A 20,054-nucleotide genomic window follows, 5' to 3' on the forward strand; every position below is an offset into this window, starting at 1 on the left:
AAAGGAATTATTAACAATGAATAACTTGTTCTATTGATCTTGTGAAGAGCTCAAAGCACAGACAAATCTAAGCAGACCTAATCTGACTGAATGTAACCTTAACTGGAGATCAAGAGATGTTTTCTCCAATGCTTTGCGAACTCACATCACAGGAGTATATTCCCAAGACAACCTTTAATTGTAAAACGGAGAAAACCAAATTATTACATAAAAGCGTTTTGAGATCAAAGCACACAAATAGACTCTGTCAGAAAAATGATTCCAGTGAATGTTCAGGACTGTTGCTGTGGATAAGTGCATAACATGAAGATCATGACATAATCAAATTATTACTGGAAAATAGTAACAATGGCAGTGCATTCAAGGCAATCTGTATCTATTTACCTTAACTCCCTTATTGTTCCCATCTTGTTATAGCATGTTTCAGTACAGGAGTCATATTCAGCTGCAATTAAATAAAAATCCAAGACAAGGGAAAAGCTTTATGTAAACTTTAATATGGGATTAAACATACAGAAGCAGCAGGACATGACGTGCAGACTCAGCATAAGAAAGTTCTCCAAAGAACAAAGGCCTGATACAGCAAAAAAATATTAGAACAACAACAACAGTCATAGTGCACGAATGCACATTCAGAAAGACTGTAGTCGAATTCACTACAAACTAAAGAACTAATGGGAAACATAATACTTCAGTTTCAACACTTTTAGAAACTGGGGTTGGTTTAAAATATTCGGATCACAAACAATACAAAAGCTTATCCATATCTTTTCCTTAATACGTTTTCATGCATCATGTAACGGTACTAGATTGGCATCAAAAATATTAGCTGCAGCTACGTGGTCACCAAGCACCAATCACATACACCCCTGTTCCCATCTGTCCCTTTGGACTTCAACTAGCTACCCCATAAATCAAGGGGTATCCAGACCTGCTCCTGGAGGGCCTGCAGATTTGAGCTCCATCCTGTCCCAACACACCAGCCTGGAAGTTTCTAGTGATCTGGAAGACCTTGATTAGCTGGTTCAGGTGTACTTAATTAGAACTGGAGCTTAACTCTCCAGGACAGTAGCCCTCTGGGAGCAGGATCTGTCCTTCCCTTAAAAATAAGAGCTTGGCCGTTTCACTTTACTGTCTGCATACATCCTGCAGATCTTCTCTAAAAAAATGTTTAAACTTAAGAATGTTGCCATATGGCCAAAAAGTAATTCTGTGTTGGGAATATTTTTTCAGATTTATGATGATGTGCTCCCGAACGCACCTGCATGGAGCCTCTAAGGTGAGCAGGCATTTCAAACAGCCCGGCTCCTCTTCATAAAACAAAACTCCCTCAGTGAACTTCTGTTGTTTTATCTGCTACTAGAACACACATTACACAAACATCCTACTGTACATGCAGTATTGTGGAAGTAGGGATCTTAGTTTTTCCTTTGTAGAGGAGCTACAATACAGCATTTTAATGATAATACAAACAAAGATACTGTATACAATTAAATAAAATACCTTTAAATGAATCATAGGACTAATCAGAAATGACTAACCAGTTTAAATTTTCCTCTTATTGGGGATAGTTGGAATTGGGGTAGACCAAAATAAAGAGGCCAAGGGACTGTCAGTGGTGCAGCTGGAGCTCAAGGCATGATTGTAGTATGTGGCGTCACTTTTCTGCAGAAAGGTCCAAGCTGGCACAGGTTATCCGTGATAAGGCAAAAGGTGGGGCATATGTGAAAGTGTGTGAGGTACTGGTAGTGGCTGTTATTATAGTGAAGTTGGGCTTCCCAAGGATTGAAAATCAAAGCTGGGCCTCCGTGTTGGGCTCCTTGTCATAGATGTAGCTGCCGACGCCACCAGTGTTTACACCTAGAAATCCAGGAGAGTGGATCAGACTGGGGTAATAACAGATTTAACTTGGACATATCAGGTTTTCAGTATTCATTATGATTTAAAGGAAGCAGAAGAATATATAAAAGATCTAAAATTGCTAGAAAAGTTCAGTGTCTTCACTGCAAACGAAGAACTGCTAATTATGTTAGATTATTTTCTGAAAATTAAGTAATGGCTCCATCTAGAGTTAAAAACTCTCACAGTACCTTTTGGGCCGAAGAGGACAGCATAACATGGTTTATGGCAGTAGGGCTGACCATCGTGCTGCAACACACAAAAACACATTTTAGGATAAATTCATGCATTTAGAAATAGAAATGTTTATGTATCAGCACTTTCAACTGAAAACATATGAATATTTTTCTAATACATTTTCATGTTTTAAGACCTGCACATCAACTAAAAAAATACTGCATTCATACATATACAGTGTGCCATGGTAAAAGGTTATTTCTTTGGCTTCTATGGTGGTAATGTTCTTTTTTTGCAAATTAATTCTCACATTAAGTCATACTGAGATTTCAGTTTTATTTTGATTAACTGTACTTACTCCCAAAGGAACCCATGAATCATAATTTAAGACTTAATTTCCTTCAAATTGATTTATTACCTATTAAAAATTTTTAATGACCCATAGATGCCCTGCGGTTTATTCAGGATTTCTAATGTAACAGTTATTCTTGATTAACTTCTTTTACATGGACAGAATTAATGAAAGAATCATAGTAGCCATCTTTGTGCTTCTACTATTAGCAACTTCATTTTCCTCTCACCTCTGCGTGGCTGCCAGCTGCCAGGGTCTTACTACATCTCTCACAACGCAGGCATGGACGATGCCAGTCCTTCCCTAGTGACGTCACCTTCTCAGCTGCCATAAGTAAGTAACAGGACATGTCATTATGCTACCACTACCATTAAAATCCAAGCCACAATCATGAAATGTTGTTAGGACAGGGAGAAGCATACCAAAATAGACCTTCTTGTTGCATCTGGGACACAAGTTGGCTTCCCCAGAGAAGGTGGTGATGCTTCCAGCTGAAATGAGAGATGCATGCACTCCATGATCCACATAAACACTGTGCAATTTGTCATATGTCTTATTGCAAAACATTTAGAATACAATGATTTGTACCTAAAGGAAGATGCACACAACCTACAACTTTTGTATTGTGGCCTTAATTGCACACTCAGCCTGTTCAGATCAGAAGAAGTCAGTTGCTGCTGTTTGTACCTTTAGATGGTGGCCTTGAAGATGCCGGGACCCATTTCTCCTGAGGACTAGGTGCAGAGTCCACGGTGGATGCAGGTGGGGAGGGGTTGGCTGGAGCCTCATACACATATGAGCCTGCACCCCCAATGTTCACACCTACATAATAAAAAAGGTTTCATGAAAAAATCTCTCTATCATACAACATTCATATTAAGAAATGTTGGATATGACTATTTAGATTTGTTCATTCATTAAAATTAGTTAATGCATTTGCTTTCATGAACTAGCAATAATTTCACCACATTTATCTATCAAACTTCATGTTAATCTCTGCAGATACCAATACATTTTAACCATGTACATTAATAAAATGCCTACATTAATAACATTGAACCTTGTCAGTGATCTCTTTCTCAAACAAGAATATTACTAATGCCCAGCAGAGGGCACTATTTAATTTCATGACAACAGTGACTTAACTATTTACTATTGCTATATGTAGAAGAGTGCAAAATATCTTAAGTCATATCAATCATTCCATAACCCAGTGTGTTGTATATATGGTAAATGGGCAGAGATTAGAAGCGTTCCATGTCACATGACTTCAATCTGAAATGATAAGTGTTTCATCTCATCTCACCTTTTGGCCCAAAGAGGGCAGCATAGCATGGCTTGTGGCAGTATGGTTTCCCATCATGCTGTGAGGATGTAAAACAGAAGAAAAAAACATGGTCATTCCAGGCTTATTTTTCATCAATTAAGTCTCTACAAGTGAATGAGTGTGCATTTGCTGGTGTAAGTTTGCAATTTAATCTGCTGCTTGTAGACCATCCTAAATGTCTAAATACCACAGATGGTGGTTATCTTGGCGTCCACACCCTAATAACACTCGCAGCAGTTTCCAGGACACAGTCTATGTTGATGGAAAAGGACACCCAAAGTGTGCCTTAAATGTGTCTCCATGGAAGACGGAACATATTTCAATGGCAGTTGCTCCCAGAGCCCTTTGGTCAGGGCCATGGCGGGAAAAGGTTGCCATGGGAACCGTCAGGCGGCAGCTGTGTGACCGTTACAGCTGCGCGGGACAGGATAAAGGAACGGAAGGGGCAGAGAACAGTGGCCTCATGCCAGTACAAAAGTATGCGAGGGGAAAAACTGTGTAATGAGCCCCACAATTCCAACAAAGGCTAGCAGACACCTTCCCGCCTCAATTGTAATGACCGGAAAACTTGATGTTGTAAGATGTCAATACTTCTAAAAAAGGCAAAAAATCTACACTCGTTGACTACAGAGGTGTAGTGGTTCTGGTGTAATTCAATCAGGATCCTTAAGTGTTAGCCCAACTAGACCACTAGGCAGGGAATTAGAGGACTTCATCAACACTCCTTAGGTTTCCTGTAGTTCAAACAGTGGAGCACGGTGCTAGCAACATCAAAGTCATGGATTCGATTCTTAGGAAAAAGGAGTTGATAAGATGTAAATGTGTATCTTGAATGCAATGCAAGTTGCTTTGTATAAAAGCGTCTGCCAGATGTATAAATGTAAATAAAGTCTCACAGATCAAGATGTTGACATGAAGTCTGGTCAACTTTACCGCTTTTTATACTCTTACGAAAAAGAAGTTTATACAAGTGAGCTATTAGTATACTTCTTTTAAACTAAAAATTTGAAAGTATGCTTTTAGTTTACTTTTTATGTACTTCTCAGAAATGGGCTTTATGTACTCTTCAGAAATATACTTAAAATGACATTTAAGTATACTTGACTTTTACTTACAAAAAGACTAAATATATTTGAACTATACTTGTGCTCCTAGAATCCGTGTTTTCATTGTTATACTGTAGAGGGCACTAGAACACATCTTCTGTACAGAATTTCCAAAAAAAAAAAAAACACAAGTAAAGAAGAAAAAGAAACAACAGATACTAACACATGTAACATGATCATCTGACATGAAATAGCATCAAAACTGTAACGTTATGGAATAAAATGTCGACCGATGAAGAGGTAATAATAACAGTCAAGCTTTGGGGTGTTGATCGACTCCATCTATGTTTTGGATTATCATTCTGAATCCAAGTCTTTTTTCAGCTTTTTGTTCAAAATGTTATTTCTTATCGTATACTTAATAATATACTTGAACTTTACTTGAGTATACTTAATAAAATGAACTTGAAGTATACAACTTTTTGGTAAGGGTAGTCAAGATCCTAAAGAGGAATCTGAAATGTGTGGTCAAGGAAATTTAATTACTATGCTATAAAGTTTCTCAAAGATTAAGGGTGTGTTCTCACTTGTCATGTTTGGTTTGATTAAAACGAACTCAGCGCCAAACAAACGGACCGAGACCACTAAAAAGATGGGTCTTGGTCCACTTCCAAACCAAAATATGAACACAACATGGACCAAATATTTCTAAACGAACTGAAAACAGGATGCAGTGACAAGATGCGATGCTATGAGACATGATTTGATGACTGAATAAGCAGTGCATCCAAAACAAAATGAGCTGCAATATCCAACTGTATTGGGCAACAGATCACGCAAGCTTAACTCTCTGCACTCAGTGACCACATCCAGTCACTCTGCATTGGCATGTAGTTTTCAGTGGTCTCGGAGGTTCATGTCACTTCAGCTCACCTACTTCTGTGTACTTTTTTGTGGCAAATCGCTGTCAGTTGCATACCCTTGACTTCTGGAAATTGCCAATCAAAATCAGATCTTGTTTTTTGATAAATCTCTTGACATATTGTGTGATATGCATCAGACAGACGGTGAAAAGTCTGTGGGTGTGATGTCTAAGCCAGATACAAAGCTCAGTCCATCAGCTCCCATTACAGGTCTCACTGGTCATATAGAGCAGCACACCAGCCCACACTTTTCCCAGAGCCTCTCACTTATTCTGGTAACTGTATCCAAACTCCCTCCTTTCTGCCTCTACTTAACATGGCTATTCCCATAAACCCTCTCGCCTTACCCTGCCAGAATCCAAGGAGCACACTAAGGGATTATCATCTTATCCACAAGGTGAGTTCTTGTTCAATCAATGGTCTTGAAGAAAAACTTACACACATGTATTACCCATCTTCATTTTACCCCATCCTCGTTCCTGTACCATGTAAGACCCAACAGAAATCCCCCCATAGCAACCTGACCTACATCCAGATTTAGGCTGATGTGAGCAGTGAAGATGTTAATATGCTTACAAAGAGATTACAGAGAGAATTCCTTCTATGTGTGACTCTCTTCACGGAGTAAATGCAACACTCATGTGTTTCCTACTTTTACCCTTGTGGAATACAGGCCCAAGGCAACATGATGACGATTCCTTTGGCTCTAAAACAATACTGCCCTGTCCTTTGCCCTCTACTGCTATTCCGATCTAGACGCAGTCATCACTGTGTGATGTAACAGGATGCTGGAAAGGTCGTGGAGAATTTCATTTGGCTTGCAGTCATGCACACAGGAACATTTGGGATGTACAAATCTGGCCAGCTAGCTTTCAACAAATCACTGAAGAGGAGCATCATGAGATATGATTACACACAGCTATCCAAAAGAGATAAGGAGGGAAAATGCTTGTTGCAACATCCTGAAGGTTTTGAGACATTCAGTTTTGCTTTGGAATTTTCACGATTGCATAATTTTTACCCTATTAAATTGTGTTTATGTCACGCTAGCTCCCCACACACATAATGCCATGTGACAGGCTTCCGTCCTGGTTCTGGACTCTTCAAATAGACCACTGGTCATCTGATGGAAACGCACAGTGTCACAAAGTCAATACTCAGCTGTGGGAGTTTGAGTTTCCCCAGCTAGACTGCAGAGAGGTAGTGTGTGATCTCTGACTTACTCACCTCAGCGTGGCCACCCGCGGTGAGGGTCTTACTGCAGCGCTCACACTTCAAACAGAACTTGTGCCAATCCTTCCCCAGTGATGACACTTTCTCAGCTGGGAGATGAGAAAGAGAGAGAGAAAGATTGATTTTTACACTTTTTCATTACAAATATGTAAGTCTTTACATGAAAAATCCTTCTGCCCCAATACTAAGGTATTGTCAGTGATTGCCAAGTCCTTGAGAATTGTAGAGCATTGATGGGTGGCCACTAGGGTATTGAGGCATTACTACTGGATATTTCACCTCACAATTTGAGGTTTAATTCATGTCCTTAGCACAAATGGTTAAAAATTAGGGTTGAATGCTTGTTCAAATCTCTGAGTAACAATAACAATAGGCAAAAACAGTATGTGAAAAGAGCAGTATTCCCAGTATTCATAAAACAGCAGGAAAAAGGTCCCAAGTGACCTACTACTTTCGATGACATTCTGAAGTTAGAATCCAATGGACAATTTACTATCTCATGAGGGCAAAGAAGAGAATTGACAGTGAAAAAAAGTCGCTGGTAGGTCACAAAACAATGACAGCATATGACAAATATCTGCATTCATACTACACACATTCATATTATACACAGTAGGACTCGTTTTTTCAATGGTCTACTTTAGACAAATTCAATGTCATATTGTGATAATAATGTGTTGCTTCCCATAGTGGACCTGCCCATAACCACAGATATGGAGAGTCTCCACACAGCATTATTAATAATGGTGGATTTGCATAATTTTCAGATCTAGCAAGCTTCATGTTTTGAGGATGTGTGCTGGTCTGGGCATGGCATTTTCATTCTGATAATCAATGTGACATCATATTAAATAAAAACAATGAAAAGCACTGGCCTCATTGTGAGGGGTCACAGCGGTTCATTCCATAGCTGAGATGTGTTGACATGAAACACAAGGAAATGCAGTGATGGGGCTAATTAGGACTGAACAGCTAAGTGACGATATTCACAGTACAGAGATCCACTGCTCCATTTCCCCTCCTGTCCCGTTTCTTCAAGAGGGTCCTGGGAGACTTCCCCAGACCTAATATTACTCTTTCCATTTATATATCTCACTCTTAAGACAATACATAAGACAGGACTGCTGGGACAGCTCTCTCACTTCAGGGGAAACACCTTCGCTTATCAAAACAGGGCACAATCAGCTAGAGAGAACGATCCGTTTCCTCCTGCTCTCCCCGACTTCCTAGCTTTCCCCCCTGGAGAAGTACAGTATTGTTTTCATTCTGTCAGTTTTGCAGCCCTCTTAGTCCATCTCTCAAGGGGTCTAGGTCAGTACAGAAGAGATCAGTTTCACCCATCAGAGAAGGAGATTTTATACTGCTAAAGTGAAGCAAAGACTCTTATTCCACTGAGATACACAGGTATACTCAAACACGGAGGCGTAGCAGCAATTTAAAATGTGTGGGCATGAATGTTTAAAAAGTATGATAATCTCTGGGACAGATGTTGAAACAGTTGGTATCTTAACATTTTCTAAAGAAAATGAGAATTAAACTTGTCTGTGCAATACTTGCCGCCACACTGCAAGGGTGCTTTTAGTGGTTGCCAGGCATTGCAGGGCGGTGTAGTTTTAAGTGCATTGCAAAGTGGTTACTGGGGTGTTCTAAATGGTTGTTTACTGGCTCAAGTCAAAAGAGTCCACTCTGAGGTTCTGGTCTCTAAATTTTAGGTCCCTCCTTGAATCTGAGGGATTTTTTCACAACTTATTTAACATCAGATAAACAGCTTTAATTTGCCTAGAAAAGTGCACAACTCTCCTTAAACAGATACATTTTTTTTATTATTAAGTTATTGCATTTTATTTGGCAAAGGTCCACGAGCCAGGACTCGAACTTGAACCCAGCCCAGATGCAGGATTTAAGGAATCATTTATGCATAGCACATTGATAATACCCGCATCACAGTTTCATATGGAAGTACACCAATTAAACGATAAGGGGACATAATACACACAGTTTCTGCCAATCTTATGTTAATCTTGAGTACCTATAGAGTAGTATTGCATTCTTCATATCACTGAAGAGTCTTTAGTTTTAGCAGATTTATAAAAGACAGACACAGCTTTAGGCTTCTCTTAGAAAACAAGCTCTTGGAGGTGTGTCGTGGGCAAAGCTAAAGAAACACAAGCATGCAGAGATTTGCGTAGTGATCGTCTGCAAGCTGTGACATCGACAAATAAACAGGAACAAAAACTTTATTGAACTAAATTTGATTTAATTTGTTAACACACTTCTTTGGTGACTGTTGATTTTGTGGTCTAAAAACAAAATGACAAATCCTTCTTGAGCAAGTCCTGTGCAGCACTGTAGACAACTGTCATAACCCAAATGAAGTACATTGATGGGCGTGCTCTTACTCCGTCTTATATCAGGAATTATCCATACAAGGAATTCCTACCTTTATGACGTCATGAAGGACCATACTCGAAAAAAAAAAACTTTCCAAAACTTTTATACGAACCCTGAAGAAGTGTATTTGGCACAGAAATACTCCAACAAACAACTAATTTTTTTTAAACATTGGTCATGTTTAGCATGAGAATCCAAATCTTTAGCAGTTTAAATAAGTCAGAATGCATGAAATAGCTTAAGACCTGCCCTTTAAAGATAAAAAAAGAGAAATAGTTATGTACAGTACTATAAATGTAACCCAATTACTAACAAAGGCATCATATCCAAATGAATTCTAGGCTCACACTGGAGAGACGGAGAGATCCAGACAGTATAAATCACTGGTTTTCCAGCAGGAGGCTAATCCAAGATAAGTGAGATTTCACAGTCAATGGCCCAACTGGGTATAAAGAGAGAGAGTATCACTGCAGGGAAGAAGCCAATGCCAATGACTTCTATACAACGGTAAGTGTGTGTACATGGTGGTTGACGAAATGCAGATGAACAGAGTTGTCATTAAAAGGGCTTCTGTTGTTGTACAAGAGGTTGCTGGGGAGCCGTTTCAGTTATTGGTGTAGTTTTGCGTGGGCGGGGGAAATCGCTAATCGCTCATCAAGCTGAATAGACCCCTGGACGACCTCCAGTCACACTCTAACACACAATCTTTTACTACGGCCAAAGGAAATCAGTGTCTTGGGTGGTATATTTACAAGAAGCTTTGTCCGCAGACAAAACAAGCAAGCCTTGTTTCTGCTTTCCAATAGAAACGGTGCGACTATAGCGATATCCTAACAGCACTGTCATCTTGTTTGTCCCTAAGGGAATCCATTTGACTGGCGAGGGAAGACACGGGAGACCAGAGAGGGCTTCATTAAAGAGTCAGGTTACCTTGGATGCGAGGCGTAGATGCATGACAGCCGTAATGGACGCCTGTGTAAGACTATACGAGAGGTTGCAGCACCTCCCAATGTCCGGCTCTAAAGAGCACACACAGTGCAATATGTACACCTGATCGCTGATAAGCTTCTTAGTGCTTTGTTTTGAGCTGCAGAGGTAATCGCTTTAGTCCTGCTGGTACTGTCTGTAGAGGTAACATCTCCCGTCAGCCATTAGATCTTGTGTTTTCCCTCAGTTTACCCCACAATTAAATCAGATGATAGCACCTCAAACACCAGGTCAACTGATCCATGAACAACACAGTGGTTTGTTTAATGTGTTTTGGCTGGCGTGCAAAGGGAGAGTAAACGAAACCCTCAGCGCCTTCACACGAATGAGCTTATGCCATCTCAGCAGAACAGATGCAGGTTTGGATGTGGGCTAATGGAGCTGCACTGTGCAGTCAGCTCTCATTTCGAAAGCAAGTCTGTCACAACAACTCTCTCAACCAAACAAGAGTTGTATGAGATTTAATGAAGTCAACATTACCAAGCAAGATTTATCAACCTGATATCATGTAAATTAGTATCTCTGTAAACATGTCATGCTCAATATCCTGGGGTTGTTCCAGAATAGAAGAGGCTCTCAAAGAGTGTTACTCTGCCAAAAAAAAAAAAAAAAAAAATCAAGCCGTGAGAGAGATGCAACAACATCAATCTCCGTTTAATCATTCTTATTAAGTTTGTCTAGGCACAACAGATGCATCTATCTCTCTGCAACATGGGGATACTGTATTTCTATTTGTTCAAGTGTTTTTCTTTAGACAGCGAGGATTTTTATTTTTGATACCATTGTATAATTGACCCTTCCCTTCCTTGTAACCAAGGGGGAAGCTTCACTCTCTTGGTTTCTATTGCAAATTCAGACAAGCTTTATGGAACATCCCTGTTGCAAGAAAGCTGTAAGATGAACTGTAATAATATTATCCTCTCTGGCTACATTATGTCACTATTATAGGGGCAGTTGTGGCATAATGGTTAGAAAGTCGGACTTGTAAACTGAAGGTCCTGGGTTTGGTTCTCAATACTGGCAGGAAATGTAGGTGGGGAATGAATGAACTCAAAAAAAGTTAAAAAGTTAAAGTAAGGCACATAAACCCCAACTGCTCCCCGGGCTCCCCACAGCTTCGTGTGTGTGTGTGTGTGTGTGTTTTAGGCCACAGTTATAGTTTGCCCTTTGTTATTGATATGGAAGTTCACAGGAAGTGATAGGAGAGCAGAGGGGAACGGAAACAGGAAAAGAATGCAGGGACTTGAACAAGAGTGGCCAAATTGCTATTGTGTGATATGTTGGAGCACTGCCCATAAGGCTATGGCTTCAGTAAATAACGTTTTTTTAAAGATGGGACTTAGCAAAGGGTCAATAAGGTGGGTTTAAGCAAGGTCAGTACAAAGGCTGTATTCAAAAGTGGAAGATTTATCCACTTTATTTTTAATGTAAGAGTGCCTTGCTGAAAAAAACAGCACAACATGGAAATCCAAGTTCAAAAGCATGGCTGCTGGTTTGAGCTGGTTTAAGCTGGTCCTTAGTTGGTCATGACCATTTTAAACCAGCTCATGACCAGCTCAAACCAGCAGCCATGCTTCAAAACATACCTAAGCAGCATATGCTGGATTTTTCAACAGGGTGTGCATGGCCATTTTAAACTTAAATATACAAGGCTTCTGGTGTCAACCCCAAACAGTTATTTTAGCTGTACAAAAAACAGTTTGCTATGCTTCTTGATATTACGGTCATATTATTTTATTACTTTAATCATAAAAACTTTGGTTTCTAGTGCAAATAGTTTTACAGTTTACGGTACATTGAATTATTTTTAGTTATTTACCTAAAATGGCTAATGAATCAGAAGGCTCACACATTCACAGAAAATACCTTACAACAGCGTTGAAAAATAAGGTGGATAAAGAGGCCCTACAAATGTACGGGCCCTAAAAGTTGACATGAAACTACATTTGCAACCCTTCAACTGTCGGCAAGGCTAAATCACCTAGTAGCCTAAACAACGCCTAAATGGCCGTCTGGCTATTGATTAACATTATTTCCTGAATTTTGGTTTAATTTCAGAGGAAATGCAAGATGAAAGACTGTGTAGACCAACCTTTGTTTGCATAATACATAAGACCAGGAATGTGTATTTAGAAAGTAAATATGGCCATTTTTCATGAAATGGTATATCTGATGCTTACTCCTGCACTAACGAGAAAAAGAAATTGAGAAGGAAGGTCTGTTATATGCTGACCCTGCCTGAGATGTAATCACAAATAAACAGCGCTAGGCCTTAACAACATTTACACAGCTGAACACCCTACAGGCTCCACAGCAGTAATGCACTCTAAACCTACTTCATCATCCTCAGCAGAGACTTTAAGTGTGTTATAATGGATTTTTATAAAACTTAAAACTCTAAAAAAGTATAAACAAACAAGTACTTGTGCTGGCTTGAGATTAACTCTGTACATGGTTTGAAGAACCATCCATCCAAGTCCCTAACAGATCAGGACTCAAAAGATGGGCAAAATGACATGTGTTATATATCTGTCCACTCAATGTGGTTGCACACATGGAAATCAATTTGAAAGGCAGGGACAGATTTGCTTCCACTTCAGCAGCCATTAATGTGGACCCATCTGTTCAGAGCACTACTATTATACTGTACTCTATCCTGACTGTGTCCCCTTGAACTGCAAAAGCAACATGCACACCATCTGGGTCCAACATGGTGCTTCGCTTCGAGTCACTGATTACAGCCTGACCCGCTAGCCTTGCACCTGAGGGCCTTCAGGCCTTAGCCAAACATGTACGATCACACACAGAGATAAAACGAGGTAAACTGTAGCTCAAATGTACACAAAATCATTACATGCCCTTCCTGGCTCCAGTAAGCAGGGAGATGATTGCTGTGGTTGGTTCCCATGATCCTCAGCTTTTTCAGCTATAAATAGCACACATGCTTTGTTCTCAAATCATGTTCTGTAGCTCTGTTTAAGGACCCTACTCTTCTATGATGGCAAACAGTGCCTTTCTTTCAGACCCTGCCCATAGCCATCAACTCCTGAGTGGCAGCTCCTTCTCCAAACAAATCTCAAATAGGCAGCTGATTGCGAGCTTGGTTTTCCAATTTGCAGCGGCTTGTGAATTTCCTTACAGTAGTGCAGAAAGGCTGGGTATGGTTTGGGCCCTCGCTTGCACAGATGTGGCCCTGCTGATGCAAGGCATGGCAAGATGTCTGTCTCTTCGCAGTTTCCTCTTGATATAAATTAGGCAACCTCGTGATTTTCAGTTGTCTGGCTTGAATGAGAGCTGCATGTGCCTGTGTGCTACTGCAGTGCCCATGGCTGTCAGTACAAATCAATGCTGCCTCGTGGAGCTCGGCCTCAATCAGCTTCCTTGCAGCCAATATGAAACTGTACTGGTCCTCACATTTCAGTGGTTGGGTGAATATCATGAAATCTATTATGAACAGGCTGGATCACATTGCATTACAAAATCAAAAGTAAGAAATTGCTGCTGTAATGTAAGATGTTTTGCATTGTAACAATTTCCTGACATTTAAGCACATTTTCTTTTCCAATTCTAATTATAGTAATGCCTTAAAATGTTAATTACTGTAACATAAAACTAGTATTTGTGTCAAATATATAATAAATCTATAATTTATGTAAGTTTACTTTTAAACTATACATTTTGTGTAATTCAACCAGTTAAAATTCAGAATTTTTATTTAAATAGATTCTGATACACTCTAGAGAGGAAAAAAAATGCACACAGCATTAAATTTTCCTTGATGCGTCTCCAGGTAGAGCAAATTTATGAGGACAAATTATGCATGTCTAGGCCTTCGGGTAGGTCGAATTAGAATAATGTCAGTTTAAAGGCTAGTCCCATAAAACACAAGTAATTACATGATGGCTCAGGTCTTTTTTCTTGCTAACCTTGCAACAAGCTCAAAAAAAAAAAAACATCCTGTAACTATGGTCAAGGTTTGTGCCTGGCAGGAATCCTGACAGACAAGGCAAACGACCCCCAATTCTGACTCCCAGGATTACGCAACATCCTTAAACAGTAGACAAAAATACAAGAAGTGGCATTATATAACCGATTCTGCACAATAAAACAGCTTGAGAGGCAGCCATGTGGAAAACACAGGGTTTTAATGGGTATATGCAGTAAAAGTATATCTGAAACAGTGAGAGATGGGGACAAAGAGAGAAAAAAGCATAAGTGAGGGGTGGTATGGTCTGTCTGCCTGTATCTGAAACCAAAGGATGACATAATAGACATGCCCTCTCACATTTCGATGTGACTGGCATCTAAGAAAGAAAGCATTCCTGACTTCTATTCAAGAAGTAGCATAGGCCTTGAAGGGAGAGCAGTGAAAAAGAGAAAAGATGAAGGAAAGTGAAAGAAGCAGATTCTTTGTTTTGCCAGATTCTCTCTCGTCAGTGAGATTTGATACGATGCATGTGAGCTCTGTCTGCCATTAATAGGGACAGGTTTTCTATCACATCAATTTTTAAAATCTGTTTACTTACAATGCTGCCTTTGTTTTTAGGCATTCATGAATTGCTTCCAAAGGTTGTGTTCAAACGTGAAAGTGGACACAATGCCAATAATATTTCTCAGAGTATACAGACTCTCAAATTTTGATAGCCCACCCATTTTGAATTGAAGTATGAAAAATGGTAAAGTACTGATTCAATGTGTAACCTCTGAATGTGTGAAATGAAGCTTTTACACTTGCTCTTGTGTAAGAAGGCAACAGCATCTGTTAACAGCTGTTCAATAAAATGAATAAAAGGTTCAACCGAAAGTTTGAAAAGTTTCCTCTCAATACAGTGGCTTACCACTTAGGTTTGAAACAGGATATAGTCAGAAAGGAATTTACAGGAACACATGCACTAACTCCCACAAACTCAATTTGGAAATACCATCTGGAACAGCTGGGTTTACAACCAAACCAGTTTGTTTTTATTGAATATGTTACATTTAATGGTGAATATAAACTAGGAATGTAAAATAATATTAATAGATAAATAAAAAAATAACAATGAAATAATAAACAATAATATCAATATTATTAATGAATATTTATTTTACTATTTAATAAAGCCTTATTGCTGGTTTCTCCTCCTTCATGTCTAGACTGTGGATCTAGATGCAGCATTCACAGTCAACCTCAAATATTCCACTTGGTGACATTTCCATATTCAGAGGAAACACACTTTGAGGACCAAAAGAGGAGAACCGCACCCCTGCTCTTCCACAGCTGCATGGAATGCGTCTTGGCTTCAACGTGAGTCTAATAAAAGCACAGTCACCCGCATCCATCTCAACTGACTCCCTCATGACATAACCGAGGTCTTGGGTGAAACCTTGAATTTTCCTTTCTCCTGCCCTATGGCATCATGGACCATAAGACTGTCTGTGACATCAGAAATCAGAAACGTCCAATAAAAAAAAAATAAGAAAGCAGCAAACCATTTTGTCGATCTCCATCAAAACCAGCCAACATGTCTTATTTAGACGTCAAAACCTGTATGTTTTAAAGCAAAATTGCTATTTTTAATGTTATATGAATGATTTTGCATATTATTAAGCCTGTGAACTAAATGAAAAAATTAATAAATTTTGTGGTCCTATGTGAAATCTGGATCCTGATGCATAATCAGCTGAAAAACAGTCAAGCTAGAGGACTTTCTGCCCACCCACTAGACACACAGCCATGAAAAGAGCTGCACTTGCTTTATATAACAGCACCTCTCTCACTACTTCGATTTAAAACCACCTGACAGCTTTATTGGTCATGTGTTATGGCTGTTGGGTTGACACACAGATTAATACAACATAAATAAGAGCTGAATAATCATCTCAGTTTCCACCACAAAGGCTCTGATGCACTGATGAATAACCTTATAAATATGAGAGCAGGGATGATAAGGTCAAGTGGCAGAGAGGCTATTCAACTGTTTAATGGATTGAGAGGTATATATTGAGCAGACATCAATGCTGTTGGCCTGAAAATGGATATAAATGAAAAGAAGAGGTCCTTCATTCACTAAGATCTTTCAGCTCCCAAAACATCCACACCAATAGCCACATGCTGTATTATTTAAGAAAACATCTAAAAGCAAAGTAGAGCAACTTTCAAGCTTTCGTTTCAGTGTTTATAAAAATAGCCCCTCATCTGGTCATGTTAAAAAAGAAGAGAAAGGTGATTTTAAGATGTAGACAGGACTTAGATACAACTGTTCATTATTTATGTTACAGAAGTGGGCAATAAAATTGTCTGAATATAAACTGACTGTCTTTGCACTCAGCAGTCTGAAAGTAAAAAGTATGCATTCAAAGTTTATGGAAATATGGAAATAAATACAGTACAAAATAGGGCAAAAAAAGGCTTTCCCCTCTCTTTCTTAAATGGTCATGGACTACATTTTATATGCATCATCACATACATCTAAAAATAGTTTAACCATGATTTGTGAGATTTTGCCACATTTTACACACAAAAAAATTTAATTGACATCAAACACAGATGTCAAAATTAAATCTACAGAACTTATATATTAAAGAATTTATAAATAAATTTAATCGATAATATATTTAAAATAGTTTAATATATAAAACAGCATTTATAATATTAATAAATAAAAACAAATAAAATATAAGATGATAATTAAAAATAGCTTTGAGACAACGGACTGATATCAGACTTATGATTTTAATTGTTGGATACAGTCAGAAGATCAAGACCTAAGAGGAACGGGCCAAAAATGACCAGTTTGGGGGGAATATAAACATTTGATTCGTTTACAACTAGTTACTTTTCATACAGAGTTAAATTTGTGACACAATCATTTATAAACATGTCTAATAAAGTAAAAAAAAAAAAAAAAATCCCGTGTTCCGGGAATGCACCCCATCTTTTCGTGAGCAAGTTAAAGAAATATTTTTTGGGAGTTTTGAAAGAGGTGAGTGCACTAGAAAATAAATAAAAAAGAGAATTTCTGAAAGCGGTGAAATGAGTGAGTATCCGCAGATAAATTTATTTTAAAATCTATCGCAAACTCTCAGATGTTTAAATCCGTTTTATAAACACCTGTGTAAACAAACCATCCCTTTCCACGATTATACATCATGGAAGTCATGTATCATATCAAAATATAACGGTGAATGTATTTTTAATAGAGGTTCAGAATTAAACCGAGAAGTAAACACAAACTTACCAAAATAAACAGTCTTTTCGCATTTAGGGCACTTTGAAGCCATCGTCTCTCAAACTGGATCCTCTCACTCAGCGTCAGGTTTGTCTTCCACGCGCGCAAGTGGACCAATGGCTTGAGAGCGGGAGCGCGTCCACTGAAAGCGCCGCTCTGCATTTGCATAGCCCCGCCCTCTCTCGCAGGTCTGTTTGAGCGCTGCGCTTTTCGCTTCTCTCATTGGTCAGGCTAACGGTCAGTCATCAAGTGGGCAGGGGCTTCTGTCTGCCACTGGCTCTTCCTTTTCCATCCTCCAGCGGGAATGTGAAAGGCTTCCAACAAAGGTTCCTTTCTCTTCTCATGAATAGGGATTCTTCAGCACTTGCCAGACCGTTACTAGTGGAAATCAGAGGGAGAAAGATGTTGGCAAGTCCCAGTCATGCTCACAACACTTCTCTTTTTGTTTGGGGTTGAGGTCACTGTATGGGAGTGTTACGTTTTTGACTAGTTTGTCCCTTACATCACTGTTCCACACACCCAAAAATGTCTGTCACCCATGTCTTTTTTTTAGACTCAGGTCTTTGCCAGCTCTTACAGGCTTTTGCCTTGACCATGTGTCCACGTCATTTCTCTCTCTTAAACTGATAAGTCAGCAGAGCAAATGTCCACCTTTTCCTGACTTTACACTCCTTTGACAGTTACACGTAACCAAGTCCTGCTGTCTCCCATAAATCTCCAAATTGCTTAGTCGACTAGTCACACAGAACCCTGACTAGTACTGTTGTAAAAAAGTGCCTCTTGATACCTAAGTGAATATTGACTCTCGCTCTGTCTATAGTTGATTTTAGTGAGAGGAATGTGAATATTGCAGCATCAAGTTTATTCAGGTTCATTTGTGTGTCAGTGTTACAGCGTCAGTAAGTTTGCTGTATTAGCACATTCGCACAGCTGCAGCGCAGGGATTTGCTGTGTTGGCTTGGCAGGACGAAACCTTAATGCTTGTTGTTATTTAATGTTTTTAAATTACTAAAAGGTGGGAAATTACAACAATTATAGCATTTTAAAACTCGTATACTCATGTAAAGTATTAATTTTTGATATTTTTTGAGCAATTTTGCTCAAAACCTCTCAAAGAATCCTTTGCAGGCAATGACTGTCTTAAGTCTGGACCTCATGGACATCGCCAGAGACTGGGTTTGCTCCTTTGGTGATGCTTTGCTAGGCCTTTGCTGCAGCTGACTTCAGTTGTTGTTTGTTTGTGGGTCTTTCTGCCTTTAGTTTTGTCTTCAGCAAGTGAAATGCTTGCTCAATCGGGTTGAGATCAGAATATTCCACTAATTACCTTCAAAAACTCCTGGGTCGTTTTTTACTTTATGTATTGGGTCATTGTCCACTTGTACTATGAAACGCCGTCCAATTAACTTTGCTCCATTTTTTCTTCTCGTCATTCTGTTACAGGTTGAACTTAATTTCAGCCGTCCAAACAATGCTTTTCCAGAAGTGGTCTGGCTTTTTTAGATGTTTTTTGGCAAAGTCTAATCTGGCCTTGTTTGCACCTTGTGGTGAATCCTCTGTATTTGCTCTGGTGAAGTCTTCTCTTGATTGTAGACTTTGACAGTGACACGTCTCCTGGAGAGTGTTCATCTCTTGGCTGGATGTTGTGAAAGGGTTTTTCTTTAAAATGAAGAGGATCCTCCAATCATCCACCACTGTTGTCCTCTGTGGACGTCCAGGCCTTTTTATGTTGCTGAGTTTTTCTCAGAATGTACCAAACTGTTGATCTGGCCACTCCTAATGTTCCTGCTATCTCTCTGATGGATTTGTTTTGTCTTTGTGACAAATGCATGATGTGGGTTCATAACAACAGCTTCTAAATGCAAAAGGCACACTTAGAATCATCTCCAGAACTTTTACCTGCTTAATTGATGTAGAAATAATGAAGGAAAAGTCCACGCCTGTCCATGAAACAGCTTTTGAGTCAGTTGTCCAATTACTTATTTTAAATTGTCCAATTACTTACACAAATTAAAGAGCTTGTATTCCTTAACCTTTCCTCCAATTTCGATGTGAATACCCTCAAATTAAAGCTGAAAGCAAATTAAAGAGTGCACTTTAAGCCCATATTCACTTGTAACTTGAATATGTTTTGGTCAGCAGCTAAAATATTAAAAATGAATAATTGTCCAAATATTGACCTGATGATATAAATGAGAATGGGGTTAGTTGTCAAAGCGTTTGTCACATTTTTATTTATGTATTTTAAATGTAAGAATTTCATTACTAGTTGGCCAGATAATGGTTTAATATTTTTGTTTGCTTTACATTTTTGTTGTCATGATTTTTATTTGTTTCATAATTTTTTACTTATTGTACATTATTCCCTAATGTAAATAATGTGACAACTAGCCCCGGCCTCCTCCTACACACTGTTTGTAATTTCTTTTTCAAATGAATGCAAATACATTTTTATTCAAGTAAATGTTAAACATTCTATTTTGTCAAATAAGCCTGAAATAAATGTCACGT

General features: G+C 38.9%; 1 protein-coding gene across 1 annotated transcript; it reads right to left on the reverse strand.

Annotated features, from left to right (window-relative positions):
- Nucleotides 1-476: 476 nt before the first annotated feature.
- On the reverse strand, nt 477-17,713 carry crip2 (cysteine-rich protein 2). Its single transcript, XM_019095610.2, has 8 exons — nt 17,556-17,713; nt 6,952-7,046; nt 3,735-3,792; nt 3,116-3,250; nt 2,851-2,919; nt 2,658-2,752; nt 2,091-2,148; nt 477-1,860 (listed from the first exon to the last, which is right to left on the reverse strand). Exons 1-8 carry the CDS (start codon nt 17,596-17,598, stop codon nt 1,793-1,795), a joined length of 621 nt encoding a protein of 206 aa, XP_018951155.1. The 5' UTR covers nt 17,599-17,713; the 3' UTR covers nt 477-1,792.
- Nucleotides 17,714-20,054: the final 2,341 nt, after the last annotated feature.

Source organism: Cyprinus carpio, chromosome B17 (genome assembly GCF_018340385.1).
Source record: "Cyprinus carpio isolate SPL01 chromosome B17, ASM1834038v1, whole genome shotgun sequence".
Taxonomy (NCBI): Eukaryota; Metazoa; Chordata; class Actinopteri; order Cypriniformes; family Cyprinidae; genus Cyprinus; species Cyprinus carpio.